At 40.0% G+C, this 22,790-nt stretch overlaps 1 protein-coding gene across 3 annotated transcripts in view; it reads right to left on the minus strand.

The window, feature by feature from the left end:
- cacnb4a (calcium channel, voltage-dependent, beta 4a subunit) overlaps positions 1–22,790 on the minus strand; it is a 67,111-nt gene that overhangs the window by 35,474 nt on the left and 8,847 nt on the right. For 2 of the 3 annotated variants that reach the window (XM_061723147.1, XM_061723146.1), the window contains exon 2: positions 20,591–20,674. In XM_061723147.1, coding sequence (XP_061579131.1) covers positions 20,591–20,674 — 84 coding nt within the window. Of the gene's footprint in view, positions 1–3,459; positions 3,822–20,590; positions 20,675–22,790 lie in introns of those variants that run through there. The other variant, XM_061723148.1, reaches the window with a different exon arrangement.

A 22,790-nucleotide genomic window follows, 5' to 3' on the forward strand; every position in this document is an offset into this window, starting at 1 on the left:
GACTTCAAGGCAGGATTTGTTGGTGAAATTAAAGTGATGAGGACACCGAACTTTATGATTTGACCGTTTAACGTTAGCTACCCAAAAATCCAACATTACCTGATACAAAATGGGAACCACAAATCCACGTTTCGGTGTCTGGAATCCAGTTGTTTCTGTGCATTGCAGTGATCCATTTGTCTCTCTTAAGATTATTTTTCGTCAGTCTGTAAAACAATAACTACGATTTCTTGCTAAATCTATGAGTACAGTCGATCTCACAACAGCTGCCTCTCAGTCTTTCTGCCACTCAGTCTTTCTGACACTCAGTCTTTCCGACACTCAGTCTTTCTGACACTCAGTGGGCGTAACCTGCTGTGAAGTCGCATCTGTGACGTCATGCGCATCCCCTCTATACCTGCATACGTGGTTTTGATCCACTGATGATCATCATTTATGAAGCATTGCAGTCTGTTTTACGACATTGCAGGAATCCAGCACAAGCTTAGCTTTGTGCCCTTTACACACTAAAATACACACTCAAGATTCATCGACTTGTTCAGTCATGTTATATACTTTGGGAGAATTATGCAAAACTCTTTCTTGAGAAACGACGTGTTTAAAAATGTCCACTATTTCCTTGGGGATTTGTTGACCAGGGTGCCATCCTCTACACAGATACGCGTTTGTGCCAAATCATCATTACAAACACCTAAAAAAGAAAAACATTCTTTTTCCATCATCTCATTAGTAGCGCTAAACTGCCCCTGTACTTCCTGTTTTTGTGTGTTTCCAGCCAACAATATAAAACGGATCAATATTAACAAATGAAATAAAGTTGGCCCGTTGCATGAAAAGATTTGAAATATAAAATCCCAGCATGGTTATTATTAGTATTATTCTTATTCACATTTTCCGTTTTGTGCCAACCTTTCATGATTCGGGATTGTAATTTCAGCAGCTACTCAAGCCCAGAAATAATGGAATAACAGTCCTTCATAATGACATCTAGATGAACAGAAAGCAGTCGCTGTTCTCGTTGTTATCACCAGCAAATTAAATAGCTATGAGGGTGGTATTTCTGGGCGCCAGGTGCTGCGGAGGCGACGCTCGCGTGGGTCGGACTAGCAGAAAGTGCTTCAAATTGAATAAAAACAGAATAATGGGGGACAAAACTGCTAGTTTTTTGCTCCGTTGATTTAAAAAGTACTTGAAAAAAATTGGTATTACTAATGTCTAAGAGACAAAAGAAACTTCTATTGTTTATTTTTGTCTCTTCTGTCAGCAAACTGGGGCCAGTATGTGCAAACCCCAATTTGCATCAAGTTACTACCTTGTGTAAAGCATAAATAAAAACAGAATATCATGATTTGCAAATCTTTTTCAACCTTTAGTCAATTAAATACACTACAAAGACAAGATATCTAATGATATATAACACATTTTAGGCAAGTATTGACTTATGTTGAATTTGATATCTGCAACATGTTTGAGAAAAGCTGAGACAGGGCAAGAAAAAACTTTGAGGAAAGTTGAGGAACGCTCAGAAAACACCCATTTGGAACATTTCACAGGTGAACGAGTTCAATGGACACAGACGAGTGTCCCGACTTGTACTTAAACTTTCAAGTAATGTATGTAAACTTTCAAATAATATACTTAAACTTTTAAATAATGTACTTAAACTTTGAAATAATGTACATAAACTTTCACATAATGTACTTAAACGTCAAAATAATGTACTTAAACTTTGAGTGTTGCTTCTGTTTATTTTCTTTGGGGTCATTAGAAGACAAAAATGTCCAAGTAATAAAATAAAATAAACAAAGAAAAAAAAGCCACAGCAATCAGTAAAATATGTACATTATATACAGTATGCACAAGACAGACCAATATTTACAGTCATGAAGATATTAAAGAAATATCCAGGGGTTGTGGGTGTATATATGTGTATATGTATCATGGGTAGCCTGCACATCTGTCACCATTATTGATAAAGGTCCCATTGAAATGAGTGTACATTTAATACCACTACTACTACTGTCATTTAGCAGACGCCTCTTCTGCTAATTGCTATTTGGAATGAAACTAAACAATGGGTGTCAGTTTAACAGTAGATATTTTATCTTTAGATATTTTATATTTTATCTTTGTAGCCTATTTAATTGAAGATAGGTTGTAAAGAACTTCTTTTTTACTTATCTTTTACGCAACCTCCCCACGTCAGTGGAATCAGGCTTTGTATTAAATGATGTAGAAGCTTCAGAAAACATGTCTCGCTAAATCAGGAAAGAACGCTGTTGCATATTAGTCACCATGGTGACAGTGGCTTTCTGGGATGTTGTAAAAAGTACGTGGATACCCTTGTTGAAAGGTGTACCTTTGCCTTGCTTCCAGGTTTCAGCTCAAAGACGCGACGAGTCTAAAGCCCTGTCTTCAACATGACCCTCTTACTTTGAGTGTAAAGCCCCCGACTGTGAGCCAGAACTCCTCTCCATCTGGACCCATGATGGACCTCAATGAACCTCGTCTTTCATAGCTCCTATCACTGCTCCCTGTTTTAGACCAGGCTAAAAGAACAACCGTGTAGTGCACGACAAACACCTCCATAAGTATCAACACTGCAGATATAACTAGGTGAGAAAAAAGAAATTAAGCATCATAAATATATATTTATATCTAAATGTCATCGTAAAGAACATTTGCTTGCTTAGACCTCCACTTTGCATCTTCTGTAGGCTGCCAGATTGTCAGATGGCGCTACAGAAGGCCCTGGACAGACTGTCTCAGCAGGATTCCCTCCGCCTCTCCACGCAGCACAGGTTTCTACACTTACTGCCTTTGTAAGCATTTTTCTGCATCTCTGAAACATTTTCATCTCGTGGATACTCGCTCTTCGTTTCAGCAATGTGTCAGTGAGCTGTATGGATGTGGAAAAAGGTGACTGAATGACAGGGGAATGTTTCTCCAGCACGCAGACATGCTTCTTGTGTGAATGGGGGGGGGGGGGGGGGGGGCAGCACTTGGATGCAACAGCATATAAATATCTGACTGACAGCCCAAGTGAAGAATGATTGTGTTTGCTGGACTTTCCAGTAAAGCATGATGATGTACAGTTGGATATGATGGATGGAGAGGCACACGGGTGAGAGGATGCTGGAAATCCATCAAACATGCTCAGATCCAAAAGCTAGACATTCATCACAGAGATAGATGTTAAAGGTTTCAGAATGTACACCTTAAAAAGGAGGAGAGATCATCATCTGGCTTATAGTATCAAGGAGAAAACTGTCCATTTGGCTGATTTATGAGCAAGCTGACACATACATCCACACCCTCCCCAGCCTCCCTTCACTCCCCTGAGGAAAAGTGCACACTGAGTCCCCTCAAGTCTCATCGTATTCTGCAGGTGTTCCTGAAGGGGAAACAACCGGCCGTGACACGAGAAAAACAGCATGGTGACGGACGCACATCACTCACCGCCTCCGAGTCATCAAAGCCATGTAGGTACAAGTTATCGTACATGGAGGAGCGAGATTCCAAAGAGCAGCTCTTCAGCACAAAAAACAAGAGAACGATCAACCTGCTCCAGGGAAGAAGGATGGAAGAGACCGGGGAGTGACAGAGCCCGCCAGCAGCCTCTGACTCCACATGAAGATGGACAACAAAGAGCCCAGACCACAACAGAGCAACAGATACAAAGAAAAAAAAAAAAAGATGCAGGCTTGTGTTTTCCCGGGGTCGGAAATGGGTGTTACTGCTCACAACTCCAGCAAATACTGGTTCCCATTATAAGGCAGCCTGGCTATCCCCAGTTACAGAGGAGACCTGGCATTTTATCTGCCTTTCCAAGCGCAGATCGCACGAGCCAATCCCTTCCCCTAACACGGGCTGATGACAGCGGCGGGGTACAGCCTGTGGATTGGCTGCTGGAGGCTCCAGTCAGCTTTGGCTTGGCTGTGAATAAGGAAGTGGGAGAGAGGCAGGCAGGGGTGTCTGAAACCTCAGAGCATCATTAACCAACAAGTCCTGCGCGCTTGTGTGTAGAGACGCTCATGTGAGATCATCTCTCATGATAAACACTCCTGCACAGACTGCCATTTAATCTGCACTTGCACGAGCGCGGCAGAGGTGGCCAGCTGAGGGATGATACATTAAACAGGAGACAGAACTGATCATATCAACCAGAGTCTCTGTTATGAGAAGTGCTCGTGTCTCCAAAGCTTCCTGGACACACTGGGGGCCATAAAAATCAATCCACAAGTGTCTGTAACACGGAAACTGATTATGCTGCAAACTGATCAAGGCGAGCACGGTGTAGCGTTTAGTTTGTGGGTTTACACATCACATGGACAGGCTCCATTATAAGTGACTACAGAATAATAATTAATGACCAATTTTACCATTAAACTTATTCAAGATATTGTGTAATTGCAAGGGGAGTAAAAGTTATCAAAAACAGCAACAAAACGAACACAGATAGAGAAAATAGCTGAATTATAGCATTATTGGAGTAAACATTTGCTCCTGTTGCTACAACAAGGATGTACAAAGACATCACTGGAAGAACATAATTAAACATATTAACATTAGAATAAAGACAATCAGAACAATAATAAAAAAACAGTATTGTTAATGCTGCCTTTCTATTGTTTGAGTGAGCAAATTCAAGTAAGATTGGATTCAAATGGTCACTTTATAAAAAAAGAGCAACATCACCACCTAGAGGCGACCGGTGAAACCAAGACTTCTTTCTCCTGTAACTTAACAAGCAACTTTTAAAACATTTATGCCTTCTTGGTGACATAACTTATATATATTACATATATCTTTTGTTTTAGTTTGAGAGTGAGAGAGAGATTAAGACTAAAACTCTCAGAAAAAGTGACACTTTTGATGGCGGTCTTTGGAAACACTGACAGATCAGGCTCAGATCTTCGCAGGGTTATTTCCACTGAGAGCGTTAAAACTACTTAACACCTCAGAATATGTTGAAGTGAAAACAAACCCATTTCTGTAAAAACTGAGAAGACCGAGTTCAGGTAGCATCTTTCTCTTTCTGAATAACATCAACTACATGGACAACAGTCGTTGTGGATGCCCACAGAACTGATCGGCTGCCAGATTTTTGGAGATGCCAGAACAAGAAAATGAAATAAATGTCATTGCATGGACAAGAATTGTAGTGAATGTCATCATTTGCACTTTAATTTCTGAGTTCAAGTCTGCATATCTTGATATTGTCTGAGTTAATTATGAAATAATTTCTGGATAAATGATCACTTTCAGCAAACTTAGATTTATAGGAGTTGTACAGAGAAACCACGCATTTAATTGAAAGAATTTGGTGCTTTGTTCATTTATTCTTTAATCAGGCTTTTAACTGACTCATTTAACTCTTTTAAATTTTTTATGCTCACCCTTATTTTTATTGGATCTTACTGCTCTGCACTGCTCCGCATTAATACATTTTTATGTTTATGTTTTATGTTATGTATATGTTTGTGGAAAGCACTTTGTGTTACATTTTTTGTATGAAAGGTGCTTTACAAATAAAGTTTGATTTGATTTGATTTGATTATTAACTTGCATGTTCCCAGGAGATACTGACCGCCTGGTGACGTGGTGACTACAACAGAACTGGTCCGGGACCTTCAAGCCATTCATGAATTAAAAGCTGCTGTGCTGGCTTGAACCACGTGGCCTGCATAAGAGGAGATTAGTACAGAGAGGTCCCTTCCTCATCACTTTACAGGCTGCGAGCAGAAAAATTAGGTTAAAGGGTTACGTTAGTTGGATGTACATATTTAAATAAACATTTCAGATGTGCTATTGAGGTTTCTGGCATTGTAGGGAATTACACTTTGGATGTGAATATGGGTTTAGACTTTCTGAGAGATGTTTGTTTCACTGCATTTGAGCTGGGGCTGCAGCTGACAAACACAAACGTTCGGTTTGTAATTTGCAATACAACCGAACTGACAGCATATTCTCTGCATCCAACAACTATTGTAACCCTGTTGAACTCAATCATGTACCACGCCTGCCTGGCTCTCACTCCCGCTGGAGCTGAATCGTGTCCCGCCTGGCGACTAATGAGCAGCGCTGTTACATTCAGCGTTTGATTGGAATAGAAGAGAGATGTTGGCACACTAGAAACACATTCTTGTATGAACCTTCATCCGTCTGAGTGGTTTGGTAGGAGACCTTGGAAAAACAGAAAGTACAATCCCCTGACCTGTCCTTCTGGCCTGCTCTGAAAACACCCCTCCAAATAAAAAATATTTCTAAGGTAAGGCTGTTTCTCTCTCTCTGAGCAACACGGAGAGAATAATGCACTAACGCCTTCATAACTAGCAGGATAGACGACTGTAATGCTCTTCTTACTGGTCTACCCAAGAATACCATAAAATCAGCTGCAACTGGTTCAAAACGCTGCAGCGCCAGTTCTGACTCAGATCAGAAGGAGAGAAACACATTAGGCCCATTTTAAAATCCTTACATTGGCTACCTGGTAGTTTTTGTGTTGATTTTAAAGTTCTTTTATTAGTTTATAAAGCGCTACATGGGCTTGCACCAGAGTATATTTCAGAGATGTTTTTATTCTATGAACCAGGAAGGAACTCAGATCCTCTGGCTCTTCCTCTTTAGCTGTTCCACAGAGTAGAACTAAAACATTTGGTGATACTGCTTTTAACCACGATGCTCCAAAACTGTGGAACAGCCGGAGGATCTGAGAGGAGCTGGAAATGTGGACATTTTTAAACTTAAACTTAAACTAAAAACTCATCTCTTTGGTCTGGCTTTTATGTAGCATCAAATATTATATAGTTTTATTCTGTTTGACATTTTTTTGTAGAGGTATTTGTTTTATTTATTTATCTATTTCTTGTAATGTTTTTATTATTATTATATTTTATTGCTGTGGACTGATTCTTTTTTAGCCTTAATTCTTGAACTTTTATCATTATTTCATTTTAATTAACTATATTTTATGTCAGTGTGCATTGGTTTCCAAGTTTTTATTTTTGTTTTTATTATGCTTATTTTTCAGTCAAAATGTTAAAGCACTTTGTATTTCATGTACTTGGATGAAAGGTGCTATACAAATAAAATGTGATTGATTGATTGATTGATTGATTGATTGATTGATTGATTGATTGATTGATTGATTGATTGATTGATTGATTGATTGATTGATTGATTGATTGATTGATTGATTGATTGATTGATTGATTGATTGATTGATTGATTGATTGATTGATTGATTGATTGATTGATTGATTGATTGATTGATTGATTGATTGATTGATTGATTGATTGATTGATTGATTGATTGATTGATTGATTGATTGATTGATTGATTGATTGATTGATTGATTGATTGATTGATTGATTGATTGATTGATTGATTGATTGATTGATTGATTGATTGATTGATTGATTGATTGATTGATTGATTGATTGATTGATTGATTGATTGATTGATTGATTGATTGATTGATTGATTGATTGATTGATTGATTGATTGATTGATTGATTGATTAAAGCCTGTACAGAGGAGTCCACAACCCAGGGACTCTGCTGGAGTCACTCACAATGATTAAAGGGTTTTATTTTTACATAGGAGTGAGCACAAGTGTTGAGCTGAATCTCAAGAATGGATCCCAACTCCACTTCCCAGAATGCACCAGTAGCAGCCAGCAGGCTGCTGGTCACCTGATCAGTCATTATCACAATGAAATTAGATTTTCTTTGTTCAAAAAAATGTTTAAAATGTTTAAGATATTTGATTAATTTTAAAATGTTTAAGATATTTGATTAATTTAAAAATGTTTAAAATGTTTAAGATATTTGATTAATTTAAAAATGTTTAAGATATTTGATTAATTTAAAAATGTTTAAGATATTTGATTAATTTAAAAATGTTCAAGATGTTAACTTTTGTTTCTGTCTTTAAAGTTTTACAACCTATTGTGATGAAGTGACCAACCAACCTAAAGAAAAATAAAAGTTTGAGCATACCTGCCAACACTCCCGATTTAAGCGGGAGTCTCCCGATTTTCAACCACTTCTCCCGCCCTGCTCCCGATTTGTAATGTCTCCCGCTTATCTCCCGATTTTAAAGTGAAATGAGTCAATGGTGTTTCACGTGTCGGGGTTCCTGCATGGATGTATTATATTAACGGGTTCCTGACAAACCTGGCAACCCAACCCAAAAGCACTGCCTACGTCCAAGCTCCGCCCCATGGAGCTGCTGCGATACGTCAACGTCGCCGCCATATTGGATGTGGCAAGACTGCGCTGTAAACTAATACAAGTAAATGGACTTATTTTCATAAAGCGCCTTTCTACAAAGAAATGTACGTTTTACGTCTCATTTATTCATTCACACACGCACTAATATACTTGGGAAACAGTTAGGCACCAAATATAATATATTTAATTTTCTCAGATGGCAAAAATAAGAACTTTATTGATCCCACAGTAATTCATGTTATATCAGCTATAGAGAACAAGGTAGTGCCGAAAAACAATATTTCTCCCCCTCACAAAAACAAGAAAAATAGAGAAATATATTCTCTCATCAGCAAAGCATTACATAAACATATTTTAAAAATGTCAAGTTACAAAATAACATATTTGAACCATTTTTCAGATTTTTTCAGTTATTTTATTGTTTGGAAAATGGTTAAAATATGTTATTTTGTTATTTGAAAATTTGAAAATTTGTTTTGTTTGAGAAAATGCTTTGAAAAAAAGCTGAGGGAAGAGTTGGTGGAGTATCAAGTCATAGCAAGCAAGGATCTCCCACAGGAAGAGAGAGTTGAAGGTTCTGGGGCCTTCTAGGGAAAGAGGAGAGCTTTACAAATCTGGCATCACTGATGAAGGCAATGGTCTGCATCCCTCACAGCAATGCAAGCTCAGAGAGGTCATTCAGCAAGGTGAAAAAGATCCTCACAGAAAACAGAATGAGTATGGATAATTCTACTCTTTGCGCACTCCTTTCTTGCAGGATAAACCATACCAGCCCTGGCCACAAGTATGTTCCTCCAAGAAAGTGATTGAAGCTGCAAAGTCTGACACCTACAAATACAACAGGTCCTACGGTGACAAAGGGAACCTGGAAAATTCTACAAATATTGTATTTTATTGTTATTAATACTAAACTTATTTGGCTCCAAGAAGGCTGTAGAATCATTTTGGGAGGTACATTTTAGCACATTTCATTGTAGCTATGGATTTAAAGCTCATTAAAAGTCGCCTTGTTTATATCAGGGCGGGGATGTTGTGAGTGGAGCATTCCAACCGCTACCCCAGAAAATCTCCCTCTTTTTCACAGCCCAATGTTGGCAGGTATGAGTTTGAGTTGGAAATTGGAAGTGTGTGTAGTTGTTCGTCTACATGTGGCCCTGTAATGGACTGGTGATCAGTCCAGGATGTACGTCTGCCTTCTGCCCAAAGAGGAATGGGATGGTCTCCATAACAGGAAAACGCAGGATTGGATAATGGATGGATGGAGGAGCTTACAGAGAATGCACTACTAATAGTTAAAACAAGCTTTGAAGCAACAGTAACACCAAACAAGTGCAAGCTTCTCCGCATTATGTGAGTGCATCATCTGTGCGTCATTTCACACATTAAGTGGACTCAAATTCAAGATACTTAATTAATGCCCGAAGGGAAAAAACTGTTGCAGTAGTCAGGATTTAAGCTTCTCAAAAGAGTCAGTGTAGAGGTTTTACTGCTGGGCAGGAAGGATCTCCTGGAGTGGTCTTTGCTGCAGCGGATCTGAAGACGCTTTAAATCAGTCTTCAGGACTGAACTGAAGACAGATGCCTTCAAGTTAGCTGGGAAAACTCAACTGCCATGGAGACGTCTGTGAACTGAAACTGTTCTGAATCGAGGCTCGTGCATGCTCCTATATGAATAATTGCGTAAAGCACGCCCCACTGTGATTCGTTCGGTGCATTCTGTACCAAACCAAATGTTTAGTATGTTTGATAGTGCATATATTTGCTGCAATGTCCGTATAAATGACTGATTCGCAACATTTATAAATAAACTTTATTTGCTCTGCCTATGTATGAGCAACATACAGGAAGTAAACAGGAGAAAAGTTGCCACTGGGCGCTACGGTGCTTTAGAAAAAGGATACACTTTTGCCTAGCGGTTGGTAGGGTGATTATACATTAAAGCAAACAAAACCTACAGCGTAAAAATAATCAAGCAATGTCTGTGTTGAGAGAATAGACCTAGTTGGTTGTAAAAAAGGTATTTTTGGGTAAACAGCCTCTATTAAAAAGCTTCAAATTAAAGCAAACCTGAGTTTTTTAACACTTTGCAAACAATCAAATGCAGCACAAAGGCTTAACAGTGAAAACAAAGTGAATCCTACCCATCCGAGGTGTGAAATGTTTTTCTTTTGGGAAGACCAGAAAGTAGGGCATTACAGTAGTCAACGTGACTGGGATAAAAGGATGCATCAGCATCTCTGTGTTGTCCCGAGAGAGAAACGGGCAGACGCTCACTTCTTAGGAAGATAAAAACCTGTTTTGATCACATGCTTAACACGTGGAATAAACTAAGCTCAAGGTCAAGAATGACAACCAGGTTCGGGCCGATAATGAAAACTTTGGTTTTGTCCTGGTTGCCAAATTTTGTCCTTGGTCATCAAATTTGAGTGTTAAGAATTTCTGGTTTTAAAGGAGACCTGTTATGAAAAACAGGTTTTCTCTTACTTTAACATATATAAAGTGGTCTCCCCTCAGCCTGCCAACTCAGAGAAGGAGGAAAGCAACCAAATTCTGCAGTGTCTGTACAGCCGCCCGGATGAGACGTCCAGTGTGATGTGGATCTACGAGCCAATAAGATTCTGCTCCTGTCGTTACTGTTGGAACTATTGTAAATAAGTAGTAACCAAAATGTGATTTACATAGTTTGGCCTTGGATGCGTGAAACCACGCCCACAACTAACTCCGGCCAGAGCTTCTGCCATTTTTCCGTAGCGGTGTATCGCGTCATTCAGGCAGCCAATCAGCACAGAGCCTCATTATCATAGCCCCGCCCACTCAGAATCACACATAGATAATGAGGTTAGAGAATGGGAAGATAAAGACATGGCTCAGAGGCTGAATTTCTAATTTATTTAGCAAAAACAATGAAAATCTTGTTTTTAAGACATTCAAGGCCTGTTTAAAATAGGTATTAGATGCCATAATAGGTCCCCTAGTTATTCATTTTCATGCTCAGAATTAAGAGTATTTAAGATAGAGCCTAAATGTAAAAATAAAAAAATATGCTTTTAGTAGCAGTACCCGTCTCAGCAGCATACTGGTCTGACAACAGCAGGCAGGATGGATGGATATATTTTCCTCCCTAATAGTGACCTGTGCAGGGTGCACCCCTACTTAAGAGAGCTGGGATAGGCTCCAGCTCACCCCGTGACCCTGAATTGAATAAAGCGCGAATAGATTATGGATTCCTATTTAATAAATCTAAAAACATTGATAAATAATTTATTTAATAAAAATTCTGGTTTTTGCAAAATATTTGTAATATTGGGACCTGGGGCCTCATTTAAAATGGAGTGCGTAGGATTCATACTAAAAGTGCACGTACTCTCAAAAACCGAAAATGCCGTGCGCAAAAAAAAATCCGGATCAATAAAACCATGTGCACGCAGACTTCCACGCAGTCCAGCTGGAAGGTTGCGTAGCTGAATCCGCCTCCTATCACGCCCAGAAATGCATATGGATGAGCCTGCTGAGCATGCGCAGTGGCTTTCTGCAGCCTGTTTGGCGCAGATCCATGGTTTGGCGTCAGAATGAATGAGAAGTAGCAGCCACCGTCCGTGACACTGACTTTCACGGAGACCTAGATATGATGTGGAGGACAGGAAAACCACATTATTTGGTGGTCACAGTAAAAGTTAGAATAAGTATATAAATAGTAGGCTATACAATAAAATAAAGCGAGTGAGTGGCAGCACGCCGTTGCTGCGCTAAACGCCGTGAGTTCCCCGGCGCAACAGGGGGGACATGTCCCCCCGTCTTTTCAAAATGATGTATTTGTCCCCCCCACTTTTTACAGTTTAAAAACTAACGGTAGGATCAGCAAATCATCCAGACACTCGGGACGGCGGCCCGGCAGCCCCCGCTCCCCCTCCTCCCTCCCGTGTCCCCTCAGAGCTGCTCAGGGCTGATTTATGGTTCCGCGTCACACCAACGCAGAGCCTACGGCGTAGGGTACGCGGCGACGCGCACCTACGCCGGACCCTACGGCGTGGGCTCTGCGTTGGTGTGACGCAGAACCATAATTCCGGCTGTAACAACATGAGCGCACGTACCCGTGCATGACAGGCAGACACACACGGGGAGAAGAGACTATTTCTTTAATTTTTTTTTTTTTTTAAACTTTATCCTTATGAACACAATTGTTATATAGTCCAACTTTCCTTATTTTAATCAGAACACTTTCTTTTTTCCTCTTCGGCGTGGAGTAGTGGGCTCGGAGCGGCAGTCCCCCCCCCCCCCCCCCCCCCCCCCCGCCGCCTGCTCCGTTATCAGCACTATTTTATTATAAGTCTGATATATGTTGTGATAGCCTATGTGATGACATTATTAAGAGTATGACATGAATCTGGCTTCATTTCACCACCTCAAACCCTGCGTCGCCAGTTCCCCGTGTCTTAAGTAAATTCTTACGGGAGGGTCCGAGTTGCCGTAAAGATACGCAGATTTTTCGGTTAGTTTTTTCTTTTTAGATCCGAGACTTTGCGTAGAAGGCGGCTTCCGCAACTTTCAGGCGCTTTTTCTGCGCAAGCAAGCTTTATAGATGAGGCCCCAGTGGTCTGACTGTCAAATGGCCCAATGTAGCATTTTCACAATTTGAAAAGGAGGCTTTAAAAATCACAGCCTGTGTTTTATATATTTTCTACTATGTAAAACATAATCTGATCTATGTTTGAGCAGTGTATGTATTGTGTTTTGGTTTGGGACGTGGTCTTGGGTGGTCTGACCGTCGGTGCAGGGATATGGGCCTATTTTGCATTTCCAGAAATTGAATAAAGTTTTCACAAATCACAAACTGTGTTTCATTCTTTTCTTTATGGCCTAAGAATGCGTTTAATCCACATTGGAGCAGTATGTACTGGACCTGTTATAAGGCGGCTTCTTTGCTCTAAATTGCGCTGGAAGAGTTCTTTACCCTCCTGGCCAATCAGAAGCTGACTTCCGCAGTGTCTGGATCCTGGCCAATTAACATATTCTGTCCATAATCACCAAACTTAAGCAACAAAACAGAGAACCATTAATCAGCCCCTTCAAGATCAATACATCTTTTGAAAGATGTCAATTTGAATTCACTTAATTGAAACTTAAATTCTTAACTTAAATTCCTACAAACATACAGGATATAATTTATGATGAAAAAGTGAAGATGAAAAAAAACAGTATAATACTATGTATTAGGAGAATACAGAGTCCAACAAGGATTACAGGGATGATATTGTAAATTGAGCAAATCATCAGTCGGCCAAATACTGGCCACTGCCAACGCCATCCCCACAATTCAAATTCAATTCAAATTCAACAATTAAACTTAAGTTATGAGAACAAGTGCAGGATCCATGCAAAGGCTCATTGTGGCACTTCAGCTCTACAGATCTGGATTCTTCCAGAGCAAGCATCTGCTTTTTTGTCCTCTGTTCCAGCAGCTCAGGCTGGCCCAGAAATCGAGGAAGCATCCACTCTCCAACCGAGCTGGGCAACATCTGTCCAGAGAGCCGTGCACGTGGTGCTCGCTGCACCATCTGGGAGAATCGACTGTCAACCATCATCCCCAAGTAGCAGAGCAACACAGAAACTCTCGCTCTGACTCACACTCAATCCAACATGCTGTCATTTATTTGTAAAATCAGTTGAACAACAAGCTGACAATTTAAAGCAATCTCAACAAAGGCTGTCTTATCTTTATAGGTTTTACACATCTGGAAGGTTTTTTTTTCTCCTTTTTTAGTTTATTTTTCCTTCAGACTCAGATCTATAAGGTACCTTAATGTTCTTGAAATCCCGATCTGAACAGTTCTCAAGCTACCGGTGCAGGTGAAGCACATCAACACAGTCCAGACAAAGACAGAGCATTATTATTTTACGTCTTCCTGATTAAAACTTTGATTCTTCATTTACTCAGAAATATTTGACATAATGTGAGTGTTTTTATTTTGTTAAGGAGCTTGAACATTGGTCAGTCCCCTTTTCACATAAAAAGTGAACAACTATCAACGTCTTCCAACAAACTAGTTGTGAGACTGCATTTCAGTTCTTTCTCCCTTCAGTATCCGAGTATTAGTATACATCCACAACAGTGTGTTTTCTTTTGTTTTTCAAAAGCAAATCCCACGTGTTTTGACATATCTGACATACAGTACTGGAGTTGAGGGGGGATGAGGGGGGATGAGGGGTGATGGCATCCCCCCTGAAATAAAAATGGTCCAAATCATCCCCCCTGTAAAACTGCCATCCCCCCTTTCCATCCCTTATGTCATTTCATCAATGAATGTGGTTTTACTGCTATTTCAACATTTAGAGTCATCACCAGAAAAATAACACCAGAAAAATAACTTATTTGACAATTTTCACCTGTTTCAAGTAAATTTTCACTTGAAATAAGTAGAAAAATCTGCCAGTGGGACAAGATTTATCTTCTTATTCCAAGCAAAAAAATCTTGTTCCACTGGCAGATTTTTCTACTTATTTCAAGTGAAAATCTACTTGAAACAGGTGAAAATTATTGTTTTTTCCAGTGATGAGTCTTGTTTTAAGTGTAATGAGATTTTTTTACTAAAACGAGACATTTTAATAAGAAATTAGACAAATATTCTTGTTAAGATTTTGAGTTTTTGCAGTGATCCATTTTACTTATCCTGTGAAGGACAGAGTCATATTGATAAGTTCAGAAAAGTGTTTTTTATTGTTGTGTTTTGATGTATTTGATGTAAGCCCAGTGGATATTTAAAGCTTACAGAAGGCTGCATTTAACTGCTGCTATGTCATTCCTGCAGTATTTCTGCAGGTGTTTTGGTCACTGCTATTATTTGTAATATATTATATTATTTGTAATCAGCACAAATTATCTGTCCCCATATGATAAAATCCACCATCCCCCCTGATTTTTTTTTACAACTCTAGTACTGCATATACTGTAACTGATAGCACTGCTGCATGTACTGTAGCTTCCAGAAACCGATGAGAAGATGGAGCGAGGGCTCTCCCCCCCCAGACCCATATGTACCACCCTTCCATCCCGATATATCCAGCAGTTTTCCCCCCGAGACGCTTCCTGCACCCAGGGGAGCTCATGCAGAACAACACCAACTGTGCTGCCCCCAGGAAGATGGAGAGCGGAGTGAGTCTGAATATTTAATAGCTACATTGGACACGTTTCTGTAAAGATTATTCACATTTTTCTCTTCTTTCACGTCAGTATTAGATGTAACAAAAACAAAAAAATCTGCACTGTCTTATGAAAAGAAGGCGGAGGTGTTGTTTGCTGCTGATCAACCCTCTTTCTGGGTTTGACCTCTGTTTTTGAAGGGTGGTTGTCGCCATGGATACACAAGGGAATCAACAGAACCCACTTGCTCTCCGGCTCACCTGATGACGATCCCACTGATGACAGTAATCACCGCGGAGGTGTTGCAGAACCGTCTGAATGTGGAATGTGGAAAACAAGTGGGCAACAGCTTGTGTGTCATTCTCTTATTTACTTTCCCCCTCATTTCTATGTGAAGGGTCTTTATCCTTCTAGATTTTTACAATGAACGCTTCCCTTCTGTGAGCCGTGTAGTTTTTCCACGCTGATTTCAAGCATTTGGAACTCAATAAATAGCTGATGAAGTCAACACTTTGAACAAACAGTGCATTCGCTGGTGGGTTGTGATTAAAATAGAAACACCAACTGTCAAGGTGTGACAATCTGCCACTTCTTCAGCTCCATTGTCTTCGCAGAACAGCAGGGATAAAGGGTGTGAAGTACAAAATTAGACATTAAAGATCTTTCAAATGAAAAGTTGTTGTGAATCCTCTAAACCCATCTAGTTTAAAGTGCAATCAGACATGAATTGAGACCTTCTGGCTGTGATATGACCCTTGTTTTGCACAGTACTGGTGAAGATCTCATTTTCACTAAGTTGGACTTAGGGAAAATTAGAACAGCAATAATAATGTTCAAAGCAAGAAATAATGCACTGCCTGAAAACATTAAAAAAATGTTTCAAGATAAAGAAGGAAAATATCATCTAAGAGGAAAACTAAATTTTAAACAACCTTGTGTGCGTACTGCTCTTAATTAAAAGCATGTGCATATCAGTCTGTGGGGGAACTTTGTGGAATGGTCTTGATGAAGAAATCAAACGAAGCACTAACTCTATACAGTTTAAAAACACATACAAGAAAACAGTTCTTGACAAATATAAAAATAAAGACCTCTAAAGAACTCAATTTACCTTCTGTATGTATTTCTGTTATTATTATTCTGTTCCTTATGTGATCCATATACGATACAAATGTAACTCCCTGCATTCATGGCTGGTCATGGATCATCAAAGAAGTGACTGGAAATTACATTTTTGAGTTTAGGATATTGTAGGGGGCTAGTTTAATTATGTATTGATCTTTGTTTATTGTTTGTGTTGTATTTATTTATTTTTTGTTATTATTTCGTTTTTTCTTTCTTTTCTTATTTTATTTTATTTAAATTTTACATTTTTATATTTTATATTGCATATGATATGATATTGTGAGGAAGGGACAGGACTAAATAAGTTATGCTTCCTCCTGTTCCCTCTCCCCCACATATTTTTTTGCTTTTCTTTATTTCTGGATGAGACTGTTAAATTATTTAGCTTTTTTTTATATTTTGACGCTTTTAATTTGATGGTGATTTGTTTTAGTTTGAGATAAAGCCAAAAATAAACAAAAAAATAAAGTATGGAGATGCTAAAGCATGAAACAGAAGAGGTCGGAGACAAAGTTAATCAAAGACAAACTGTCCTTGTGTGACTTTACGGGGCGTCCGTTTCCTCGGTGACTCGTTCATGGGGAGACAACGTCCACGCTGAGCCCAGACCGTATTATACAGTACAGAAAGGACTAGTTACAGGAGACAAAATTAATCTGTTTTACAGTGGCACATATAGAAGAGGCAGTTCATCTGCATTCAGACAGCAGAGGATTTCTGAATGCTACACTGATGATGGACGCATCACAAAGAACCGCAGCAGGCTCAATTCCCAGGCCCAAACAAAGGCCACTGATTCCCGGCACCAGAGCAGCGGCCCACAGCTCTCATCCCTGTGCCATATCATCTCATATCAGCGCTGCTTTCACTTCATATCAAAGGAGAAATTACAGTCCAACTTGGAGCTGTGAAATTATGAATTGAGGTCAAAAGCGAGCAACAAAGCAAAGCTTCATGCTCATCAGCCCCCTGAGGTGAGTTCAAACATTCAGGGCGAGTGTTGGAGCTCCTATCATGCAGCGGCCACTGGACTGTATCCTAGTCATGGCAAACTTTTATCAAAAACGCTTTATTAAAGTATTTATTTCAAAGTGAATTCCACTCAGATTTCAGGCAATAAGAAACAAACCCTGTAACGTGAAGCTTGCAGCTCACAAACGTATGCTGCTCAGTAAATGACTACTCTGGCCGTGCAGTTTGAGTTACTAAACTGCAATCAGCGACGCAGTCGTTGCCTTGTGAATATGACGTAGCTCTTAAGATTTTCTACTGAACTTAACTTCTTCTTTTTTTTTGCATTAAACAAAGACATTTTAAATATTGTCTTTACTGGTTTGGATGCGGTGCTGCCTTAGCGATTTATTTATGTATTTATTAAGGATCCCCATTAGTTGGTGCCATAGCAGCCAGCTAGTCTTCCTGGGACCCGCAACATGTACAGTACAATCACAATTAAAAGGCACACAAAACAAAAGAAATACATACCATAGATAATAGACAAACCCGTCATCTAAAACAAATCATATCCACAACACACCAAACAGACGAAATTACTGTCTTAAATAAAATGTAAGTTTCCTCTTAAAAATGGATTTACTGTAAATACAGCGGAGATACTGAGGTAGATAATTCCAGACAGACATTGATCTGTAGATAAAAGAAGGTTGTAAAGCATTTGTTTTTGAACGAGGCGATACAAGCAGACCATTACTGGGGCCTGTACTACGAAGCAAGTTCAACATATCCAGGATATCTTTTCCTTATCCAGATTCACTAAGCGGGACAATTGCAATCACGCTAAGCGGTCACACGACGGTGGTTATCAACTCGGTATATCAACCCAGGTTTCTCCAATCTGGATATGAGCGCGTGCACATAAAAGGGGCAGTGTTTTCAGCGCATGACCAATCGCAAGCATGGAGAAGTCCGCTGTCAGAGCCGCTTACTTCAGTAGCGAAGAGCAAACAATAATTTTACGGAAATATGATGAGTATAGGCATATAATACAGGCAAAAAGCAACACAGTTGCAGCTGCAAAATGCAGGAAAGACAGCTGGCAAAAGATCGCTGACTGTATAAATGCGTAAATTCATAGGGATATAAACATATATTTGAATATTCTGGGAATCTTAATCTTAAACTGTAAACCATGATCAGCGATATTAAAATAATAAAAGGCTTGCAATATTTCAGTTGATTTGTAATGAATCCAGAATGTATGACATTTTTTTTGTTTTTGTGTTTGCATTACAGAAAATCACAATATTCTAATTTTCTGAGACAGTCTGTATATATTGGTTCTATAACTATTGTTGTTGACCGATAACTTGTGCTGATGCTGTACCAAAGAATTGGGTTTTTTTATTAATTTAATTTAATTTTTTATTTTTTCAGGAGGGGGGTATTTAGTATTTTAAAGTGACTTCTCAGAATGTTCGAGGGACGAAATTGAAAATCCCTTTTTTGCTATCCCCTTACAAATGCATCTTCTTTTTCATTTCTTCTTGATTTATTTATTTAATTGGTATTAGTTTTGGATTGACTGTACATCGGATTTTGGGTGATGATTTGTTTTATTTATTCATTGATTGATTTATTTTTTATTTTCTCCTCCACCTCTTTTTTCTTTTTTTCCTTTTTTTTTGGATCGTTCATACAGGTACTCATCAGGGAAAGCAAAGGGGTTTTGGTGGTCCCTGAATACGCGTTCTCTTCGGAGGGATCCTCTCACGATCCGCGCACCAAGCTCCGCTGGATTCTCTTCGAAAGGGCATGTCATTTTCCAAGAGAGCTGATTGGTCAGTGGGCGGTGCTTTTACACCCGGCGATCTGTATCTCGAACATAACCTGCTCCGGAGCAGGTTAGCGGTTCAGCATAAGTTACCATGGCGATGTGCCCCGCTAAGAAGTGAACCACCGTCGTAGTCCTGAAAACCCAGGGTTAAACCTGAAGTTACCTCGCTAACCCCAAATCCCGCTTCGTAGTACAGGCCCCTGGAGCCTCTAGTGTTGTGATCATGAATAGTATTAGTAAAAACAACTTGTTCAAACAGAAAAACTGGAGTTTTACTACTAGTAACCAATGTAAACATTGATAGTGTGTTGAATGAGAGCCTCTTCTCCACAGTGAGCCAGGAGAGGCAGATTCCTGTCAGTAATTCCAGTAATTATTTTGAATATATGTATACCGTATATATTTCTTTATTTAAACTTGAAAATCATTGAGGGCGAGCCCTCATTTATAATGACGTCGAGCAAATACAAAAGTATAGATGTTATAATGAGAGACGCTTATTAAGCTTTCCAACTAATAAAAAGTCAGATAGTTTAAGTGAAGTCATGGATGTAGGGAGAGAGTCAAAGGAGAGCCAGGAGGTGGCAGTTTCAACCTTGGCTCAGTCATCATGAGGGACGGACATGTCCATCTCAAGGTCGTCCATCTCAAGGTCGTCCATCATGAGGGACGGACCACCTTGGAGTGCTGACAACACGGGAGGATATCAGTATCAGAGTATGGATTCATGTGTTTCACAGAGACAACGGCTGCAGGAACCTATTCTGGACTCCAACACCTCTCCATATGGATGTTGGACTCTATAAACTGAAAATAGAGGAGAAAGAGTGCTAAAAGTAAAGAAGGTGCAATTTGCTGTCCACTAATCTTTTGGAAATGCGACTGTGAAGGAGCGTCTCGGCACCGTGGATACTGAAATGCTGGATGTTCACTACGAAGAGTTCCCCTGTTCCCTGTCGATGCTGGACAGGATGTCATCAACTTAGTTGTTTCTAAAAAAAACAACAACCAGACGCAGTCGTGGTGACTCTGAAGGTTTCAACTATGCCTGGATCTCCACTTCCAATCTTCCAACACCTTGTTCTCATTTCCTCAATAGTCTTTAGTGCATTATGTTGTTCATTTCAAAGAAAGAAAAGAAAGAAAAGCCTGGATTCAGCCAGGGTTTAATCATGGATCCTTCAGTCTGTTCCCAGAGCAGACAGAACACACGCTGCTCGTCTGAGAACTGCCATGTAAAATGATGGATTCCCCTGCTGAATGTGCCGAGCCCTTCTGTTGAGAGACACGTCTTACCTGTCTGAGGATGAAGCTGGTGGAGGTGGTGCTGCCGTCGGACCTCTTCAGCCGGCTGCGTCTGGAGTAGGTCCCTCTGTTACCCTGGTGATGCCAAAACACACACACATCAGTAAGCAAGTGCTCCATAATCAAGTCCTCTCTTTTTATGTAGCGCAGTGATGCAGCCCGAGCAGCTCAGCTGCAAGTGTACATTCATGAAATAACTTACTGGAAAGTAAACAAACTCTAACCTTCATACCCTTAATATTTTTATTGGATGGATATTGTTGTATAATAGGGATGCACAATATTTACAATATAATAAAATCTTAGAATAGAAAGACTTTATTGTCATTAGATGTCAGACATAAAATTAAATTTGGAGCGCTTCTCCATTTTGTGCCACGATAAATCCAAAGTAGAAAACTTTTAGCACACCGGATATGCAGAAAGGTGCGTCAGAGGAGGAAAGCTGCAGCCAATTTTAAAAAGGAAAACTCCTGCACACCTTCTTCTCACCGTACTCGTGTTTATTGGGCCAACGTTTCGGTCATAGACCTTTTTCAAGGCATCGTTTGCAAATTTTGAAAACGATTCCCTTTTCAAGTCCCGTGAGCACGAATGACGTCATCACGCACGTAGCCAGCAGTCAATAATAAACATGGCACTCAAGCTCGAAAGCCTCGTTACATTTCGGTAAAAAAGATGACAACAGGGCAACTTTCCATACTTGCCAAGTGAATATTTCATCAAAGGGTTAGGGATGCAGGTTTGCAAAATATACAGTTTGATTGGATTTGACTTGATATTATTTGTCACTGGCTGACAGTTTTATTGTGCTCAGTTCATATCATTCTCCTTTTAAAAAGGAGAATTTTAATTTCTATTACAGAAATGTTGGACATTCTCGTGGAATTGCCACTGTATATTGGTGATGTTTGGTGAACTTTTATTGTCCTTTTTTTTCCAAATGAGAATCAATAAGGGAATTGATAAAGAACCGAATCGTTACGCAGAATCGAAAATGGAATTGGAATGGTAAAAATCTTCTCAGTTCCCATCCCTAGAGAGGAAGCGGTGATCTTCTGGGCCGTGTTGATCCCCCTCTGCAGGGCTGTCCTGTCTGCTGCTCTGCACCCAGCGTACCGCTGTGATGACGCCAGGATGGGAGGACCCCAGTAGCTTCTTCTCCAGGCCGTTTCTCCCGAGCACCTTAGGACATGGAGACGTTGCTGAGCTTCTTCACCACGCCTTGGTGCTGGCAGACCAGAGGAGGTTCTCCATGATGTGGACGCCCAAGAATGTAAAGGTCTGGACTCTTCCAAAGCAGTCTCTGTTGACGATCAGAGGGGCCAGCTCTGCGTTTACGGAGGTCCAGGATGAGTTATTTTGCTTGTGTGGTGCTCAGTGAGAGGTTGTTCTCTGAACACTGACAGTTTATTAACCCCATCTCTGTACACCGCCTCGTCTCCGCCTGAGAGGAGCCCGACCACGGTGGGTTCGTCGGCAAAATCTTTATGTATCCTGCAGTGTCCGAACCCAGAAAAGTATGACATTTGAGATGCAGTGATGGAAAAACTAATATTTTAGTAGCTCTGGCCAAACTATAAGAGCAAACCGAAGCCCTAGATCCCCAACTGATCATTTCTCTTTGGTGTGACTTCGGTACCACGATACTTAACGAACAATAAACACACTTTTGTTCAGAAACTTGGGATGTGTGATATCAAACAGTCAAATGGTGATTGCTCATGGAAAATATGTGTGCATCTATAAATCTTAAACGCAAGGTATATGGTCAATTCACACACAATCTCACTCACTCACTCACTCACTCACTCACTCACTCACTCACTCACTCACTCACTCACTCACTCACTCACTCACTCACTCACTCACTCACTCACTCACTCACTCACTCACTCACTCACAGTTTAGTAAATCTAATGCACAGATATGTGTTAACAGAATGTTGACTGCTTTAAAGGAGCTTGAGGCCGGATTGTGGCAGGATTTATGAAAAAAATCCGTATACATTTTAAGTTTTCTAGTAATAATGTCAGATGAAGCGTTCCAAACCCAAAAGAATGATCCTCTAGTGTATCTCTCCTTTGCCTTGAACAGGCTGTGTTCTGCAAAATGTGCTGCAATTCGGTCCCGAATTTCCCACGCTGGGCTGTGGATGTGACGTCACATGACGCTGCATGCACGTTCTCCC

This window comes from Cololabis saira, chromosome 6 (genome assembly GCF_033807715.1).
Source record: "Cololabis saira isolate AMF1-May2022 chromosome 6, fColSai1.1, whole genome shotgun sequence".
In the NCBI taxonomy this organism is placed as follows: Eukaryota; Metazoa; Chordata; class Actinopteri; order Beloniformes; family Belonidae; genus Cololabis; species Cololabis saira.